This window comes from Ciconia boyciana, chromosome 8 (assembly GCF_034638445.1).
Source record: "Ciconia boyciana chromosome 8, ASM3463844v1, whole genome shotgun sequence".
Lineage (NCBI taxonomy): Eukaryota > Metazoa > Chordata > Aves > Ciconiiformes > Ciconiidae > Ciconia > Ciconia boyciana.
The window spans coordinates 33512137-33527058 of NC_132941.1; the positions used below are offsets into that span (position 1 = coordinate 33512137).

Below are 14922 nucleotides of genomic sequence, written 5' to 3' on the forward strand. Positions count from 1 at the left end.
ACACTTTGAGATTCTTTCTTGGACTAACACCTCCCCTTGCTCCCTTATAGTTTTACATTTATTTTTTGTACAATAAAAAAATACTCGGGCAAGGAGGATGGGGACCTTGTCCTGCAGGTGCTGTGGTGGTGACAGGCTGGTTGCAGTGGCTTAGTAACCCCCGCCTGCGGTGGGGGACTGCGCCCCGAGCAGCCTTGCAGCCAGGCGAAGCCGCAGTGCGGGGCGGCCTCCATAAGCTTTTAAAAGGGGGTTTTGCTAATTGTGCTTATATCACGTATTTGTACTTTTTAATTGGTTTGGTTAACATCTTACAGATGTGCAAAGCATGTGTTGGTTGTTTTTTTTGGGGTGCTAATTAGGACAAATTTTTCTCCCCCTGTTTAATCTATTAATTTGGAGTAGTTTGTTGTAATTAAATATACAGGTGCTATTTTTTAGATTACTGAAATGCTGTTATGACAAGAAGGATGCTGTCTCAGATCTAAACATCAAGGGCCCTTGAGTTTTCCTTCCACTCTCCCACTGACTCAGTGTTTGTCACTGGGCAAGTACCTCAGCTCGCTACCTCCCTTTCTTGCCTTCCAGGGCTATTGTGCAAATTAATTAGATAATGTTTCAGCATGGCTTTGAACTGGAGAGTGCTACAAAAGTGCCAAGTTATAATTTATTGTTATGAAAGCCGGCATGCTGGCTGGGAGTGAGACCTCTGATGCAACCCCAGAAGAGAGGGATGACGAGGCGGCCGAGGGAAGGCTCCTCTCTCACCTCAAGATCCCTCCTCTCCGTACCCGCTGTCTGCAGCGCCTTCAGCTTGCTCTAGAAGTGTTCTGCTGAAAGCAGCACCAGCAGCTGCGTGGTGCGATCGTGGGGACGCAGCCCCTGGATCAGCCGACCCGTCCCGGTTGCTGGATTGAAGAAGTCGCCTGCACCTCCCAGCCCGTTTTCAGGCTTGTTTTGGTGTCCAAAGGAGCACCGGCCACGTCCTCTGGAAAATTATAGTGCTCCAAATCGGCAAAGCACTTAAGATTAACATTGATAGCTCTGAAGAGTGGCTTAAGGTTAAGCATGCCATGGGGCTTGCTGGGTAAGATTAGCCAGGAGCAGATGTGTGTTTTGCTGATGCATGTTTTCAAAATATTTAGGCCTTGATTCAAGACACTCAAACATGAGCAGTCCCACTGAAGGCAACGGAAATAACTGACTGATCAAAGCTGGGCAGCTGGATGAAGAAAGAACATTAAGTTACAAACCTGTTTGTTGAGAAATGAGTTTGCTTTGAGGAGCATGTGTGTGTGCAGACAGAGGTGACAGAGCAAACCGGCTTGCCTGCTGTCGCCAGCGCTGCAGAGTGTGTACATGAAATAACACTTCCTCACGACCCGGCTGTGTTCAGCCAGCTTCCCAAATACCAGCAGACCTATTTAAAAGCAATTCTATTGAATCGTAACGACCTGTCCAAAACAGTGCTCGTTATTTGTCGAATCCTATTTTAATCCCTTGGGCTTTTTATCGCAAAGCCTGCATTGGCGGAGCGGCTCTCAGCCTGGGAGCTGCTGTGGGGCAGAGGAGCCGGCAGTTGCCCCGGGCGGTGGGGCTTGTCCGGCCCTGCAGACCCGGGTTTGCTGCGGGGCCATTTTAGGATAGCACTGAAAAGCTCTCTCACAAGACCTCATGGACATCCTCTATCTGGTCTGTGGAGACCTGTGCATCTATCGCAGCGTATCTTGATGCCGATGCTGTTACGGTTTGGGAGAAATCCTGCCCTAATGAAGCCTAGGGCTGGGAAATCCAGTTGGGGGGCTGCAGCTGCCCAGGGTGGTGCAGAGGGTGGCTGGTGCTGATGGCCTTTATTACATTTTAATGGCATCACCACGCCCAGTACAGAGGTAATGGGATGCAGGAGTACGCCTTGGTTTCCGCAGGGTTGGGTGGGTGGTGCAGGACCTTTTATAGTCTTAAAAGCCCTGAGCCGGTTCACCCTGGTGGGGCTGAGGCAGAGCTGCGGGGCTGTGTCAGCACTGGATGGGGACCTCCATTCCCCCCCTGCCGCTTTGAGCTCTGTTTGCACAGCAGTGTAATGTGCCGGGTCAGACACACGGACAGGCATCGCAGAAAATCGTACCCATGTCTGAAAACTACGAATGTCCCTTTTACTGCTTTTCTTGTGATTAAGAGACCAAAAATAAAATGACCTGCATTTATATTCCCAGGCAGGCAGAAAGAATAATTACTTTACAGAGTTGGAATTCCTTCATATATTATAGCCATTAAAAAGAGGAAAATTTGAAATTTACTGTGGCACGGAACAAAAAGGTAGTGCAGTTAGAGATAATGAAATCCTTACTTGCCATTAATGGAAAAATTACTGTTGTTAAAAGACCCCTTCATAAATAATTGAGAAACCAATTATACAGTCTTGGTGACTAATTTATCCAGGAGCAATACGGACCATATTATGCCATATAATGAACAGCACGTACACTCCGTTATATCTCACTACAACTCATGCCTTTATTCAGCTGCTCCACAAAGAAATAACAAAAAAAAGAAACTAATGCATATAGTAATCAGAAAATACATTATCTGAAATGAGAGATGGGCAGTAATATATCTTAATTTAAAGCGCTTTTACGGCAGTATGGGGGCCTGAATTAACATGTCACTTTGTATCTGTGCCATGAAGGGGAGCGGGCCGGGGCTGGGGCCGCCGCCATGCTCACCTCGCCTCGGCGAGGCGGGGTGACCCGAGCCCCGTCTGCCCGCGGGGCCCGAAACCGAGGGGCTATCAGCCGCTGCCCGGGCGCGGGCAGGCGAAGGGGTCTCTGGAGCCGGGAGGCAACTCCAGGCACGGGGCGGCCCTGAGGCCTCTCCTGCCCCGCGCACTCACCGGGCAGCGCTGCCTGCGTCCGTACATTATTTTCTAGATATATGCTCTAAAAAGAAGGAAGGTTTTCAGTTGTTTGAATTGCGTGAAAATGAACCTCTGGGGCTCCATCCCTGCGCTGCGATCTGGAGCCCGGCGCTGCTGAGTGAGCCCTGGGTCTTCCGACACGGGTCACAGGTTTGAGCAACGAGCGGGTTTTCCCATATACTGAGGTAAAAAATCCAGGGCTTGCGTGCGAGCTGTTTGCCATGGGTAATTTCATACTTAAACAAAGTCTTCCACGCAAAAGCCGTGCCATGCGGAACGTTTGAACCGGCGCTACAGCAGAATAAAGTGCTATTTTCCACGCCGCTGACATGAAACCCGGCGCGGTCCCCTGCTGGCGGCGGCGCCGGCGCGGGCCGGCAGGCGGCGCTGTGGGCGGGCGGCGCGTGCGGGCGGCCTCTCTTGCCGCGCGGGGAGGCCGCGGCGCCGGCGCGCGGCGGGCACCGCCCCCTGCTCGCCTGGCGGCGCGGCGGCGGGCGGGAGCGGCGGCGGCGGCGATGGCGGACAGCGCCAGCGAGAGCGACACGGACGGCGCCGGCGGCAGCGGCGGGGGCGGCGGCCCGGCGGGGCCGCTGACGGCGGGCGGCCCGGCGACGGGGCCCGGCTCGGGGGTGGCGGGCGGCGGCTCGGGGGGCAAGGCGGGCGGGATCGTGATCTCGCCGTTCCGGCTGGAGGAGCTGACGAACCGCCTGGCCTCGCTGCAGCAGGAGAACAAGGTGCTGAAGATCGAGCTGGAGACCTACAAGCTCAAGTGCAAGGCGCTGCAGGAGGAGAACCGCGACCTGCGCAAGGCCAGCGTCACCATCGTGAGTGCGGGCGGCGCCGCGCCGGGCCCGGCGGCGGGCGGGTGTTGGGGGGGGTGCCCCGCCGCGGGGGTGTCCGCGCAGGGCGGGCCCGGCCGCCGCCGCCCTCCCCTCAGCCCTGCCGCGGCCTTCCTGCCCCGCCGCCGCCGGGCGCCCCCCCCCCCCCCCCCCCGCTCCCCCCGGGGGCGGCGGGTGAGGCGAGTTTACCTCAGGCGGGCCCGGCTGTCACTGCGGCCCGTCCGGGGGCGGGGGGGGGGGGCAGGTGGGGTCACCCCGCGCCCTTCGCGCCGTCCCTGGGCCCTCAGCGGGGACCAGGGTCCTTGCGGGACCGGGAGGGAAACCGACGAGGAACCGAGGTGGTTCCCCCGCCGCTCCAGACCCGCGTGGCCGGCCCGGCGCTCCGCGGGGAGGCGGCCCCGCCGCCCCTGCCCCTGCCCTCGGCTGTCCGAGCGGCGAGGGCTCGGGCAGGGGCGGTTCGGCAGGGTTTTGAGCGAAGGAGCAGTAAGGGCCGTGCAGGGGAAGGGCGATGCTGGATGTTCCCTGAAGTTTCTCAAAGTAGAGATTTTTTTCGAGTATAAGTAATCTGCGGAGATTACGGATTATCTCTTCAGCCGTCACCTCTTCAGGCACCGTGCAGAAACAGCGAGTTGCAGGATAGCGTCTTAGTCACGAAGAAGTGTTTGATTTATTTGTATTGTTTTGTTAGCTGTGGTATTTCAAGAGGTTGTTTAAAAACTCATTTAAAATAAACCTCTTAAAAACAATGCGAGTAACACACCACTCTGTCCTGGGAAGAGCTCAGCTACTAGTTTATGAGCACTGAGAGGAATAACTTGGAATTTATCATCATTTTATATGATGGCATCAATCCTCAGTAAAGTACATACGAAAATACAATAAATATGACATTGTTTTCTTCTCTGTGAGTTGGGAGTTTAGGAGTTTAGATTAGGGTTTTTTTGCTAATTCAGTGGTTAGAGTGATCGTTCAGGTATTGTAATGATCATGGCCTGCATGCAAAGCAAGTAGGTAACACACAGAAGACCCATTAAAGGTAACCCTGATACTTGTGTATACTGTCCTGTACATCCTTGTCAGTGCAGACAGAGATGCCTTGAGAGAGACCGACCCCACCTGCATGTGCTTGTTCTCATCTGATTTTTCACAGGGGTTGCTTTATTACAAGCATAATGTCTATTTTGTTGATAATCAGTTTTTTCATTGTCGATATATTTAGCAAAGAAATGGAGCTCATCTAGGCAAACCTCTCATCTGTTCCAGTAGTAAGAATTCAGTGTCTAGCAGGATGTGGGCCGGAAGAGTGCATGAAATACAATACAGAAGTAATTTATTCAAGGATGACAAATATAGTGCTACTCAGGGAAATGTGTGCTTTGTTAATACTTTACGATAAGAGAATGTGTCTTAATTAGGTAGCAGCGGAGTGCCTTCTAATGTTGAAAGGGGCCAAGACATCTTGTCAGTCAGACATTTTCTCTTTGCCTGTTAGAAAGGCACAGCATCTTTCTGAACCCCTGGTAGATGTATTGTTTGTAAACAACTTTAAAAAAATGTTTGAATTAAAGTTCTTCTGGTGCTGTCTCTAGGGACTGATTACCTTATATTTTCATCAGATTTTAATTTACAAAAAGGAAGTATTTTTCTTAAATCTAAAACTGGGTCTGTATGTTTTTGACATCTTGGATAAAGAGAGAAAAGAAGTTAGACTTTTATAGTGACCTGTAGGCTGTCTAGAAAACCGGCATCTTTAGCAGATACTCTGTCTTTGGTATGCTGAACTGTCTGCACAGCAGAGTAAACCACTTCTAATTCAGCAAGCAGCGAAATAATGAATGCAAAACATAACTTTTTTTCAGGCCACCAAGACTTTGTGCTGTGGTTTACATAGTCCGTAATGTAAACCCATTTGCAGTCAAAATACTTTGTCGTGTTGATCTAGTATACAAGTGACTGGAGATTAACTTTGTTGCAACATTGAAATGTGTGCCATGTGCATGTAAATGTAGTTAAATAGAAAGTTTTCTGATTTCCTCCATTGTGATTCTAAACCTGCGTCAACTTACTCCTCCACCAGCCAGCTCAAGCTCCTCGCTGTGTTGCTGTGCTGGCAGACAGGCTCTGCATACCAGTTTCCTGTTGTAGACATTGTAATGTCACGAATCAGCTTTGATTTTTATCAAGTGTTGAGGATGAGCTGTGAAGCGCAAATGAAATAGCCGAAATAGCAGGTGAAATTACTAAACCTGTGTGCTGTAGGTGAAGGTGGCTCCTCAAACCACATGGCTCTTCATCTGCAAGCCTTGCGCTGTCCCATCGTTGGAGCTCTGTTGTGCGAGCGCTGCAGAGACTTTTCACTTTCTTTAACTCCTGCCATTGTCTTTAATGGTTTTGAATATTTTCCCCTTAAGGTTTACCAGGTAGAAAGCGGTTGTCTTCCTCCTTCCTCTTGTGTCCATGCGGGTGTAAGTGTTAATATGACATCTTCTGCTTTGTTTCTGTGCTTGTGCGTAGTATTATTGGTGTCAGTGTGGATGTGTACAGTTTGGGAATTATTTAAATAGCTTGCCGGATAGGAGCCTATTAGTTCTATTTTGTAGTTAACTCTTGTGTCATTGGGTTGAAAATAAGTGTTAATTAAGTGCAGGAGACATGCGTTAAGTAGTTGCACTTGGAAAACTAACTGAGAAGAGGTGTTGACTTGGCAGGCTTGTATGCTCACTAACTTCATATGAACTCTCATCTAAAACATGTAAAAACAGATGCTGCTTTAATACTGAAATTGATAAAACTAGCTTGGACTAAGTGTACATCCAAAAAGATGTGCGAACTCTACTCCTTCCAGTAGCTTGAAATGCAAATGAAATTATGCTGTTGCTCGTGTGCAAGACTGTGAAATTAAGTAAATATATGTGATAACTTTATCTCACCTGCTATTATTGGTAACAAGCTGTGAGGGAGGGAGCAAAGTGGGGAGAAAGCTAGGTAAATTTGTAGTGTTATCTAGCAGTGCAAGAGCATTACATTACAAGATGTGAAGTTTCATATCAAGTATTAAGAAGAAATAACTAAGATCACTTGACCCGTTTGCAGATTGTTCATTTATATGTATTTAGCAATCTTTAATTGTATGATCTCATGGTATGTTTCTGCAAGGTCTTTTTTAGGAAATGGAATGGATGGTGCCCAGGTTGGGAAAAATCACACACCTGAAGATCTGAAATGCTGTGTATTTGAGATGTGTAGTAGTGAGTTTTGGTTATAGTGCTGCATTACCAGAAGTGGGTTTCCTGTGTGAACTTCCTTAATTTTTTGATGAAAAAGGTCTACCAAAGAGATGTCATATTTAATGGACTAACTCTGGAACAGCACAACTTCTCTTGTTAAATAGGAGTGCCTTCAAAACTGGGTGGTGGTGGTGGGGTGACTGCTTTTCAGAAGATTGAATTGTTGCTTGTGACAAAAGCTGAAGTACTTCAGCCAAGTGTAGGTATGTCTCGGTCAGGAGATTTCTTTTGAAGTTGGTAGAACTTGGATTTCTAACTTCATTTTTCTGCTTTTCAGTGTTTGATGTAACAAAGTCATCCTGTTTCAGTGAAAGCCTTGTAACCTTTAACTGATAGTGAAGTATTTTGGTTTTCTTTCTTATTGTTTTGGACTGACAGGCCTCATACAAACAGAGTGCTTTTAATAACAAAAAGAGTTTTAGTCCCTGATTGCTACAGGTACATACATGCTTGTTCTTGGATGGTAGATTCAGTAATTTAACTTGTGTAAATAGGCCTGCTATAGTCAGGCATCTTCTGTAGTGTTAGAAAATTAAAGTATAATAAGCCTTATTCTGTTATTTATTTTTTTAACTGAGATGAAGATAGTGTATTTGAGAAGCCTTAACTTAAAAATGTTCGTGCTCCAGAATGCTTGATGTAGCAGTTTTAATGCTTTGTAACATAGATTTTACAAGAACAGCTTCTCAGTTTTTCCCCGCAGTTTGCTTTGTAGGGAAGGGAATTATCCTAGAAATCCCGCTTCGCGGTGCTATGTGGATCCCCAACGGGATCATCAATTCAGATTAGACAGTCTGATCCAAAATGCTAATGGCACCAGTAACACTTGGATGCTGGTTTTTGTAGGCTTGCCGTGAGTTATCACTGTCTGGTAGCAACTGCTGCAGTGCTTGCTGGCAAGGGACGCTGGGACATGGGACTGCTGTATGCTGCTGTGGGTTGTGAGTGGCAGTATTTTACTGCGAGACCTCTGCTACCCTTGTCTCTGTAGCTAAACCTGCGCCTCTGCACCTTGGCACTCAGCTTGACCTTTTTTATTCCCTGAGCACTAGCAGAGGGCAGTTGCATCTGCTGGCTTCTCAGTCTGCTCTGCATTTCTGCAGAGCAATGTGAACAACCTCCCACCAGTTGGGAGAAACAATGGAAGAAAAAGCCTTACTCGGCTCGTATTTCCTCACCCCTACTCACAAATCCTGAAGAAATGTGTTGCCTTCAATAATAGCCATCTCCTGAAAACAAACAGGCTTTCTGGGACTTGCGGATCAGAAAAATCCTTTGTGGTATCCTAGGCTAGTTACAGTTTTCTCAATAAAAAATCAGATTTAGATGCTGGAAATAAATATGATTTTAGCACTTCGTTCTCAAGGAAGTGTGCAGTGGGATTTGTGTGTGTGTGTATGCATGTGATCTGCTGTCCTGGGTCTTCATGGAAAATGTCAGCCTGGGTAGATCGATTGGAGAAGTGAATGGGTGTGCTATATTGTCGAAAATCGCCTGCAAAAATGCTTTTTAACAGCTTTTTTCTTTCCTGGAGTTTGCACCAAAATTCCAAAGCAGAACACCTGTTTCAGTACACAATATGTCTATTAATAGTAGAAGAAAGGGCAGGATGGGCTAACTGAATCAAAATATGAGCCTTTAAAAGGTGTTCACTTAAGGGCAGGGGGATGAATGAAATAAATCAATTAGCAGCAGCTAGAGGTAAAAAGCAAACCAAGAAAGCAAAGGGATTAATATTTTAAGAGAGATATATGTAACTCTCTTATTTACTGTTTATTTTAAAGTAGGTCTTGCTTGTGTGAAAGAGGCTGACTTGCTGTTTTGTGATGCCTTCTGTAGGTGTAAGAAACCTGCTTGGGGCTTTTGTATCCAGCTGTGTCGTTTGTAACTAGTTTGTAGCCAGACTAAACAGAAAGTCTAATTCAAAAATAAGTTATTTTAGAAATGCTTTGCTTACCTGTTTTTTTGAGTAACGACAACATTGTTGCTAACATTGGCAAATTCATGCACGATGAAACTCCATCCAAAATTTTTCAGGAAGAGCAGGCACATAGGAAATGAGTATCTTGTATTTGAATTTTACATTTGCCTCAGATTCTCAAGAAGTTTCTATTGAGCTTCTACAAAATGTCTGTAAAGGAAAAAGGAAGCTTAGTAATGCACTTTAGTGTTTACTGTTTTGGCCCTTAGGTTAACGTGATTAAAGCAATGCTACTTGCTGCGCAGCTGGCGAACTAATCGTAGGAAAGTATATTGTCGTCTGCTTCCATTTGGTAGTTATGCACAGCCACGAGCATATTGAGTTCCCAGAGAAAAACATTGTCAATGCAGTGGTAACAGCACATTACCATTTGTCTGTGTTGTAGGCCTTCTTCAATGCTGGTTAAAAAACAAACAAAAAAAACCCAGAGGAAAACTGTTAATGTTTCTGTCCTGTGTAGAACTTGATTCATATAGTTAATAAATGAGAACGCTTGAACACAGGTGCTTGTACTTTCAGGGAGTTTGAGGCTTCATAGGGTTACAGAGTCATCTGCTTTGATTTGGGTCACATCTTCATGTTTTTCTGAGTTGTTCCTGCATTGAATCTCATAACTTACCTTGAAATGTGTCTTTGGGAAGGGTATCTAGTTTTAATTCGAAGACTCACAGAGGTGAAGAACCGTTGTGCTTGGAAAGGCTCTGGTGTCCTGCCTCTCGTTTTCCCTGTCAGCTTCCTCAAGGCTGAGGCGTTGGTTCCTGTTGTGCCTTTTAGCTAGGTTAATATCTTCTGGATCCTCTGCTTTCTCCTTGTGAAGATACGGGCTGTGACAGGCATCTTCTAGTTTACTTTGACAAACTGAACTAAGCTCTCAGGCTCCGAGATGCTGGAAACCTAATGTGCTGGATCAAAAATGCTGTGGGTAGATGATGCACTGATCTAGTCTAAGCACACTTTCCTCCTTGAAATCTGCACAAATGTTTCTGATAGCTTAATTTGGAACTGACTTTATTTTTCTTTCTTTCTTTTTTTTTTTTTTTCATCCAGTATCATCGGTAATCTTCCGTGAGCTTACTGTTGTGTGCTCTGGCTAATTTGGCCAAAATGCAGTAGCATGCCCGTGCCTCTTCCAGCTCTGATTTGTACTGCTGGTTTGTCCAGTAGCACTTGATTTGGTGCTAATAATTGTGGAGCCATAGTCTCAGGAAGGGTATTTTCTCTTTTTCTGGGATTTTTTTGAGGCTCTCTTCTGTATCCCCTCTGTTTTTCTTTACAAAAAGGTACTAACCCCTGCATACATGCCCTATGCCTTTGCAGTTACCTTTTATTACAAATAGTCCTTAGCTGAAAGATGAATCTATGCTTATCTGCCCCAACTTGTTCCTATAAAACCATGCTGAATGACCCTTTTAATGTTTCTGTCCTTTATGCAATAAATTAATTTGTTTCCAGTGTTACAATTGGGTTGATACCAAACTCTGATAACTATCTATGTCTTGCTTGCCTTTAAATATTACACAACAGCTCTACTTTTTTTATCCGTTACTTTATTGATGTTCTGGTGTTTAATAATGGTGGAATGTCTTCAGTCAGTAGGAGTACTGGTCTGTTGCTCTGAATTAGTTTGGGGATGGAAGTGAAATAAGAACTGGGGTTTTAGAGTACATTTGGGAATTTTTAATAATGCAAAGTTCTTGGTGTTTCTGTGGGCTTGCTATTCTGCACAGAAAGTAATTTTGCTTTTCTCTTAAGTGAACTTTCTCATCGGGGTTGTATCTTGAATTGTGTTTCAGAACTGGTTTATAGTCAGCTTTTAAGAATGCTGTTTAATGTTGGGTTTGAACATTTACTGAGACTAATGGCCATTCTTTCTTAGTGTATCTCCAGTGACTTTAAAACATTTTGAAGGAGAGAGTTGTTTTAATTTTTTTGCATTGTACACCTATCAGGTTTGCTTTGACTGCATAAAAAAATATTAATGCGTGCTACTGCTGTATATCTGCTAGAATTTTTAAATGATTTTTTTTTTCATTAGTACAGTACAGGGCACTTGCTCAAATGAGTATTCCCAATACTGAGAGCTTAGCATTGTTCACAACTGCTGATTTAGATGGTAGAGTAAAAAGTTAAATATTTTTAGACGTTCTAGTGCTGTTGCTAATCCCAGTATTGGAAAGCTAGTACAGACGAGACTTTGGAATAATTTTTAAATCCTTGAAGTTCTGTACTTCATTTTACTTGTGGTTTTGACTCTAATGGAGTTTGAGTTTTATTGTTGATTTCAAAGGATGAAGGAAAGTGATTTTTTTTTTAAATTAATTTTTTTTTCCAGAGTAGGTGCATGGTCTGTGGTTTTCTTGCACTTGTTAATTCCATTTACTTGGCCTCATTGCTTGTTTCCTCCTCCTGCTGATACTGACTTCACTTAATATTGAAGTTGTTTTCAAAGTCCTTAGTTTTAAATGTTGGTATACATGGGGTGTGTCTTCATCTACAGACTGTCAGTGCTAAGCTCCTTGTTGTAAATGAGGGAATAATACTGCTGTGTGCACACAGCTGTGGTGAGCAAGCTTACACATCTGCTAGAGACTTCAACAAAAGTGTTTGTTTTCACACTGCACCTCATAAGGTGTGCTTGGGTGGGATTTCAGGTGGGGACTGGAAGAGCAGAAAGCACTTGGAACGGTGACTCCATGACAGCTGCAGACGAGGCTGGTCAGGCAATTGGGTCTGTTGGGTGCGGCAGGAGGATGGAGTGCCGGTTTCTCACAAACAGATCTTGAAATGTGATTGGAATGAAGAAATAAGGCAGTGCTTCTCCAAAGGAGTGAAAATTGTCAGCAGCAGACATCTGATGTATTTCAGCATAGCCTGGTAAAAGCAGTGAGGAAAACAGTTGCTTTGCTGCTCTTTTTTGGGCTGGGGGGTAGGAGGAAGTTGCTGTATTTAGCAGCAGAGCAAGAGGTGAATCCTTTCTGTCTTTGTCTTGAAAAAAAAAAAGCTGAAGGAGGAGAATAATAGGGACAAAATGTACAAATTGAATTATGCACAGGATTTGGGATCTAAACAGAATGAATGGAAAAGAGACAAAGACATATTCTAGAAGAGAGGCAAAAAATACAATATAAAGCAAGTTCCCACGGATCCGTAACAGAAAACATTCCTGTGATGCCTTGCTTCCAGCACAGTAGCCTGGGGGCATCCAGAAGGGAACATCTCAAGTAACACTCCTTCAGTCAAGTCCTTCTGTCTGGCTAAGAGGTGTCTTAGTTTTAATTAGGTGGACAGTTATTGTCCCATTTCAATGTATGAGATGAGAGAATGAAGTAGGAATGAAGGCAAGACATTTGAGGTGAACTATTCCACAGTAAAAAAGGCAAGTGTCTAAGTAGGAAACTCCAAAGCACAAATTACAGATGTGCAGGTTTCACATCTCTCTCTGTGGGGTGCAAAGACTCCTTGATGAAAGCTAAAGCAAAATGTTTACAGAAACATTGAAGCAATTTTTAATCCTGACACTTGAGTTTGTAATTTTTTCAACTTTTCAGTTAAAATACAGACATTGTAGGCTAATTGTTGCCTATAGGGACAGTCCTTTCAGCTCCTGAGAATCCTCTGTCCCTTCATGTCTTCCATTGCAGAGGTTTAGTTCCTGGAAAAGAGGGTATTCGCTCAGCTCATCGACTGATACTCTAATTGATGGAGAAAGTCTTAGGATAAGGCCTTTTCTTCCCCTCTCAACTCTGAATTTGACTGTTTGAAATTTCATCTTCTGTGCATTAATATTATATGCAGTCTGTTTTTCAGTTTGGGGTAGACTTAGTGAGGTAGATGGGTATCTCTTCAGCTGTGTTGTAGATAGAAACAGCTTAGTGTTTCAGCTATCTGTAAAGTTTCTTCAGGTGTTTTAATTCTTTAAACTGCTTAAAAATGTGATGTTTCTGCTTATGACTGTAAAGCTAAGATCTTTTTAGTTCCTTTATTGTTGTTGATGCTAATCATATTTAAAACTGCTACCACATATATAAATAATTCCACAATGATACACTTTGGTCCTGAATAAAAGTATAAATGTTTCTTAACAAGTCAGGCATGATAAAACCCAACAATGTTTAATGGGCTGTAGTATGAGGTTATGCTTCTTTCTGTGCCTTACAGTTTAATTTCTACTTTCAACAGAGGATGTTGGAAGCTTTTTCGGGTTTTTTTTTGTAGTGGTGGGATTTCCACTTTGTTTCCCTTTACTTTCAAGTAAACAGCAAAAGCAGTTACTATGAATTTTGCAAAATGTAGGGGTTTTTAATCACTCTTTTTCCAAGAACTTTAAACGGTATGTGTTTTTTTTCACATCTTTTAAAAATGAAGAGTAGAAATTTTGTCCTGGCTAGTGTTGCCAGGAATTGATTCACTAGGCAAAAGCCCTGTCCTCGCAGACCCTGGAATCCTGGTTGGGTCAAGAAGAGGGACGCCTCCAGAGTCCTTTTCCGAGAGTAAATTTAACCCAAGATGTAGATCTGCAAAAACCTCTGTTTTTCTCTGAAAATTGAGACATGTAACTGGAAGTTCTTGCTCCGTAGGTGGAAAGGTGGGTAGGTATTTCCTAAAAGTTTCTCTGTGTTGGACCTACTTCTCCAGTTCTGTATGGGGCGAATATTCAAGGATAATTGCATTCCCCCCACATCCTGCAGACCTCTGTTTATAGAGATCAGAGACAGAGGGTATGGTGCAAAGGAGGTGTTTTTTCATATTCCTTGTCATATTTTCATACACTAAATTGATAAAATTGTTTCTTGTCTTGAAAGCCTGAAGAGATTTCTCTTCAGAATACTGTAGTATGTACTGTAAGATCTCCAAACTGTAGAGAAGGAAAAAACAAAATATTACTCCACTCACTGACTCCTAGGAAGGATAAGTAGAAGCACTTGTTTGCTGTGATGAAGTTAGAGCTAATGTGTCTTAACAGTGGGATGGATGGTGTGGTGTTTGCTTCATGAATGTGTTGGTCTGGAGCAGGGTATAATTATAATCAATAACAAGCTTTATCTCCAGCACTTGTGGATCACTGAGAGAGTGTTTCTCTAGAAAGCCAATGTGTGTAAGAGGAAATTAGGGGAGATTTTAAAAGGAGTGCTCTTAAGAGGTAGTTATGTTGAGTGACTAGGGACACCTAGCTAGTGTGGGGAAAAACATTGCCACCCCTAATGATTATCTAAGTTGTATTTAAACTAGTAATTTAAAACAAACAAACAAAAGCACAACCTCCCAAAAAAGGTTTTTAAGAAAGTGAATCAAGAAATTACATGGTGAGTGTCTCATGCTGTAGTTTGGAAACCCCAGAACTGGATTTTGATATGGTAATCCTCCTCCCTAGTTTTAATAAATTTAAAGGAAGGCAGGTTGATCAAAGTAGATATACCACGGGTTATATACACCTGAAAGAAGGATCTACAAGTGCTGAAGGCCACTTGGATCTAGAAGAGAAGGATGATGAGTACACAGGCTGTTTGAGCTCAGGACCCAGTCTAGAAGTGAGGAAACTTGCACTCTTCTGCTGAGGAACAGGGAGGGTTGCTGATACCTGTGGCATGCCGGTGGCACCGTGTGGGGGGTGCCATACAGCAGTGGTCTGACACCTTCTGCCTGGAAAAACTGGGTATAACAGAATTATACTTTGACTTTTATTATATACTCTGATGAAGAAAGACAAGTGTTTCATATTTGTGTACTTGCAGTGTACCTTGCATTCACCTGAGCTACGTAAAGTGAAGTAGGATTTTCATGAAGATTATTTGGGGGAGTGACTATTAAGTCTGCTCTCTGCTTTTGTTTGTGCTCTTTTGCCTTTGAATAGAGAAACAATTGTGACAGCAAAGCTACTTTTAACAATAGTTTGCTGTGGTTGCG

At 44.2% G+C, this 14922-nt stretch overlaps 1 protein-coding gene across 2 annotated transcripts in view; it reads left to right on the forward strand.

The window, feature by feature from the left end:
• Positions 1-3410: 3410 nt before the first annotated feature.
• The window catches only part of CCDC6 (coiled-coil domain containing 6), a 50316-nt gene continuing 38804 nt past the window's right edge, over positions 3411-14922 (forward strand). For both annotated transcript variants that reach the window (XR_012043774.1, XM_072870012.1), the window contains exon 1: positions 3411-3735. Coding sequence is in view for 1 of the 2 variants with exons in the window: in XM_072870012.1 (XP_072726113.1) it covers positions 3427-3735 (309 nt within the window). In the remaining variant the exon portion in view is untranslated. The remainder of the gene's footprint in view (positions 3736-14922) is intronic.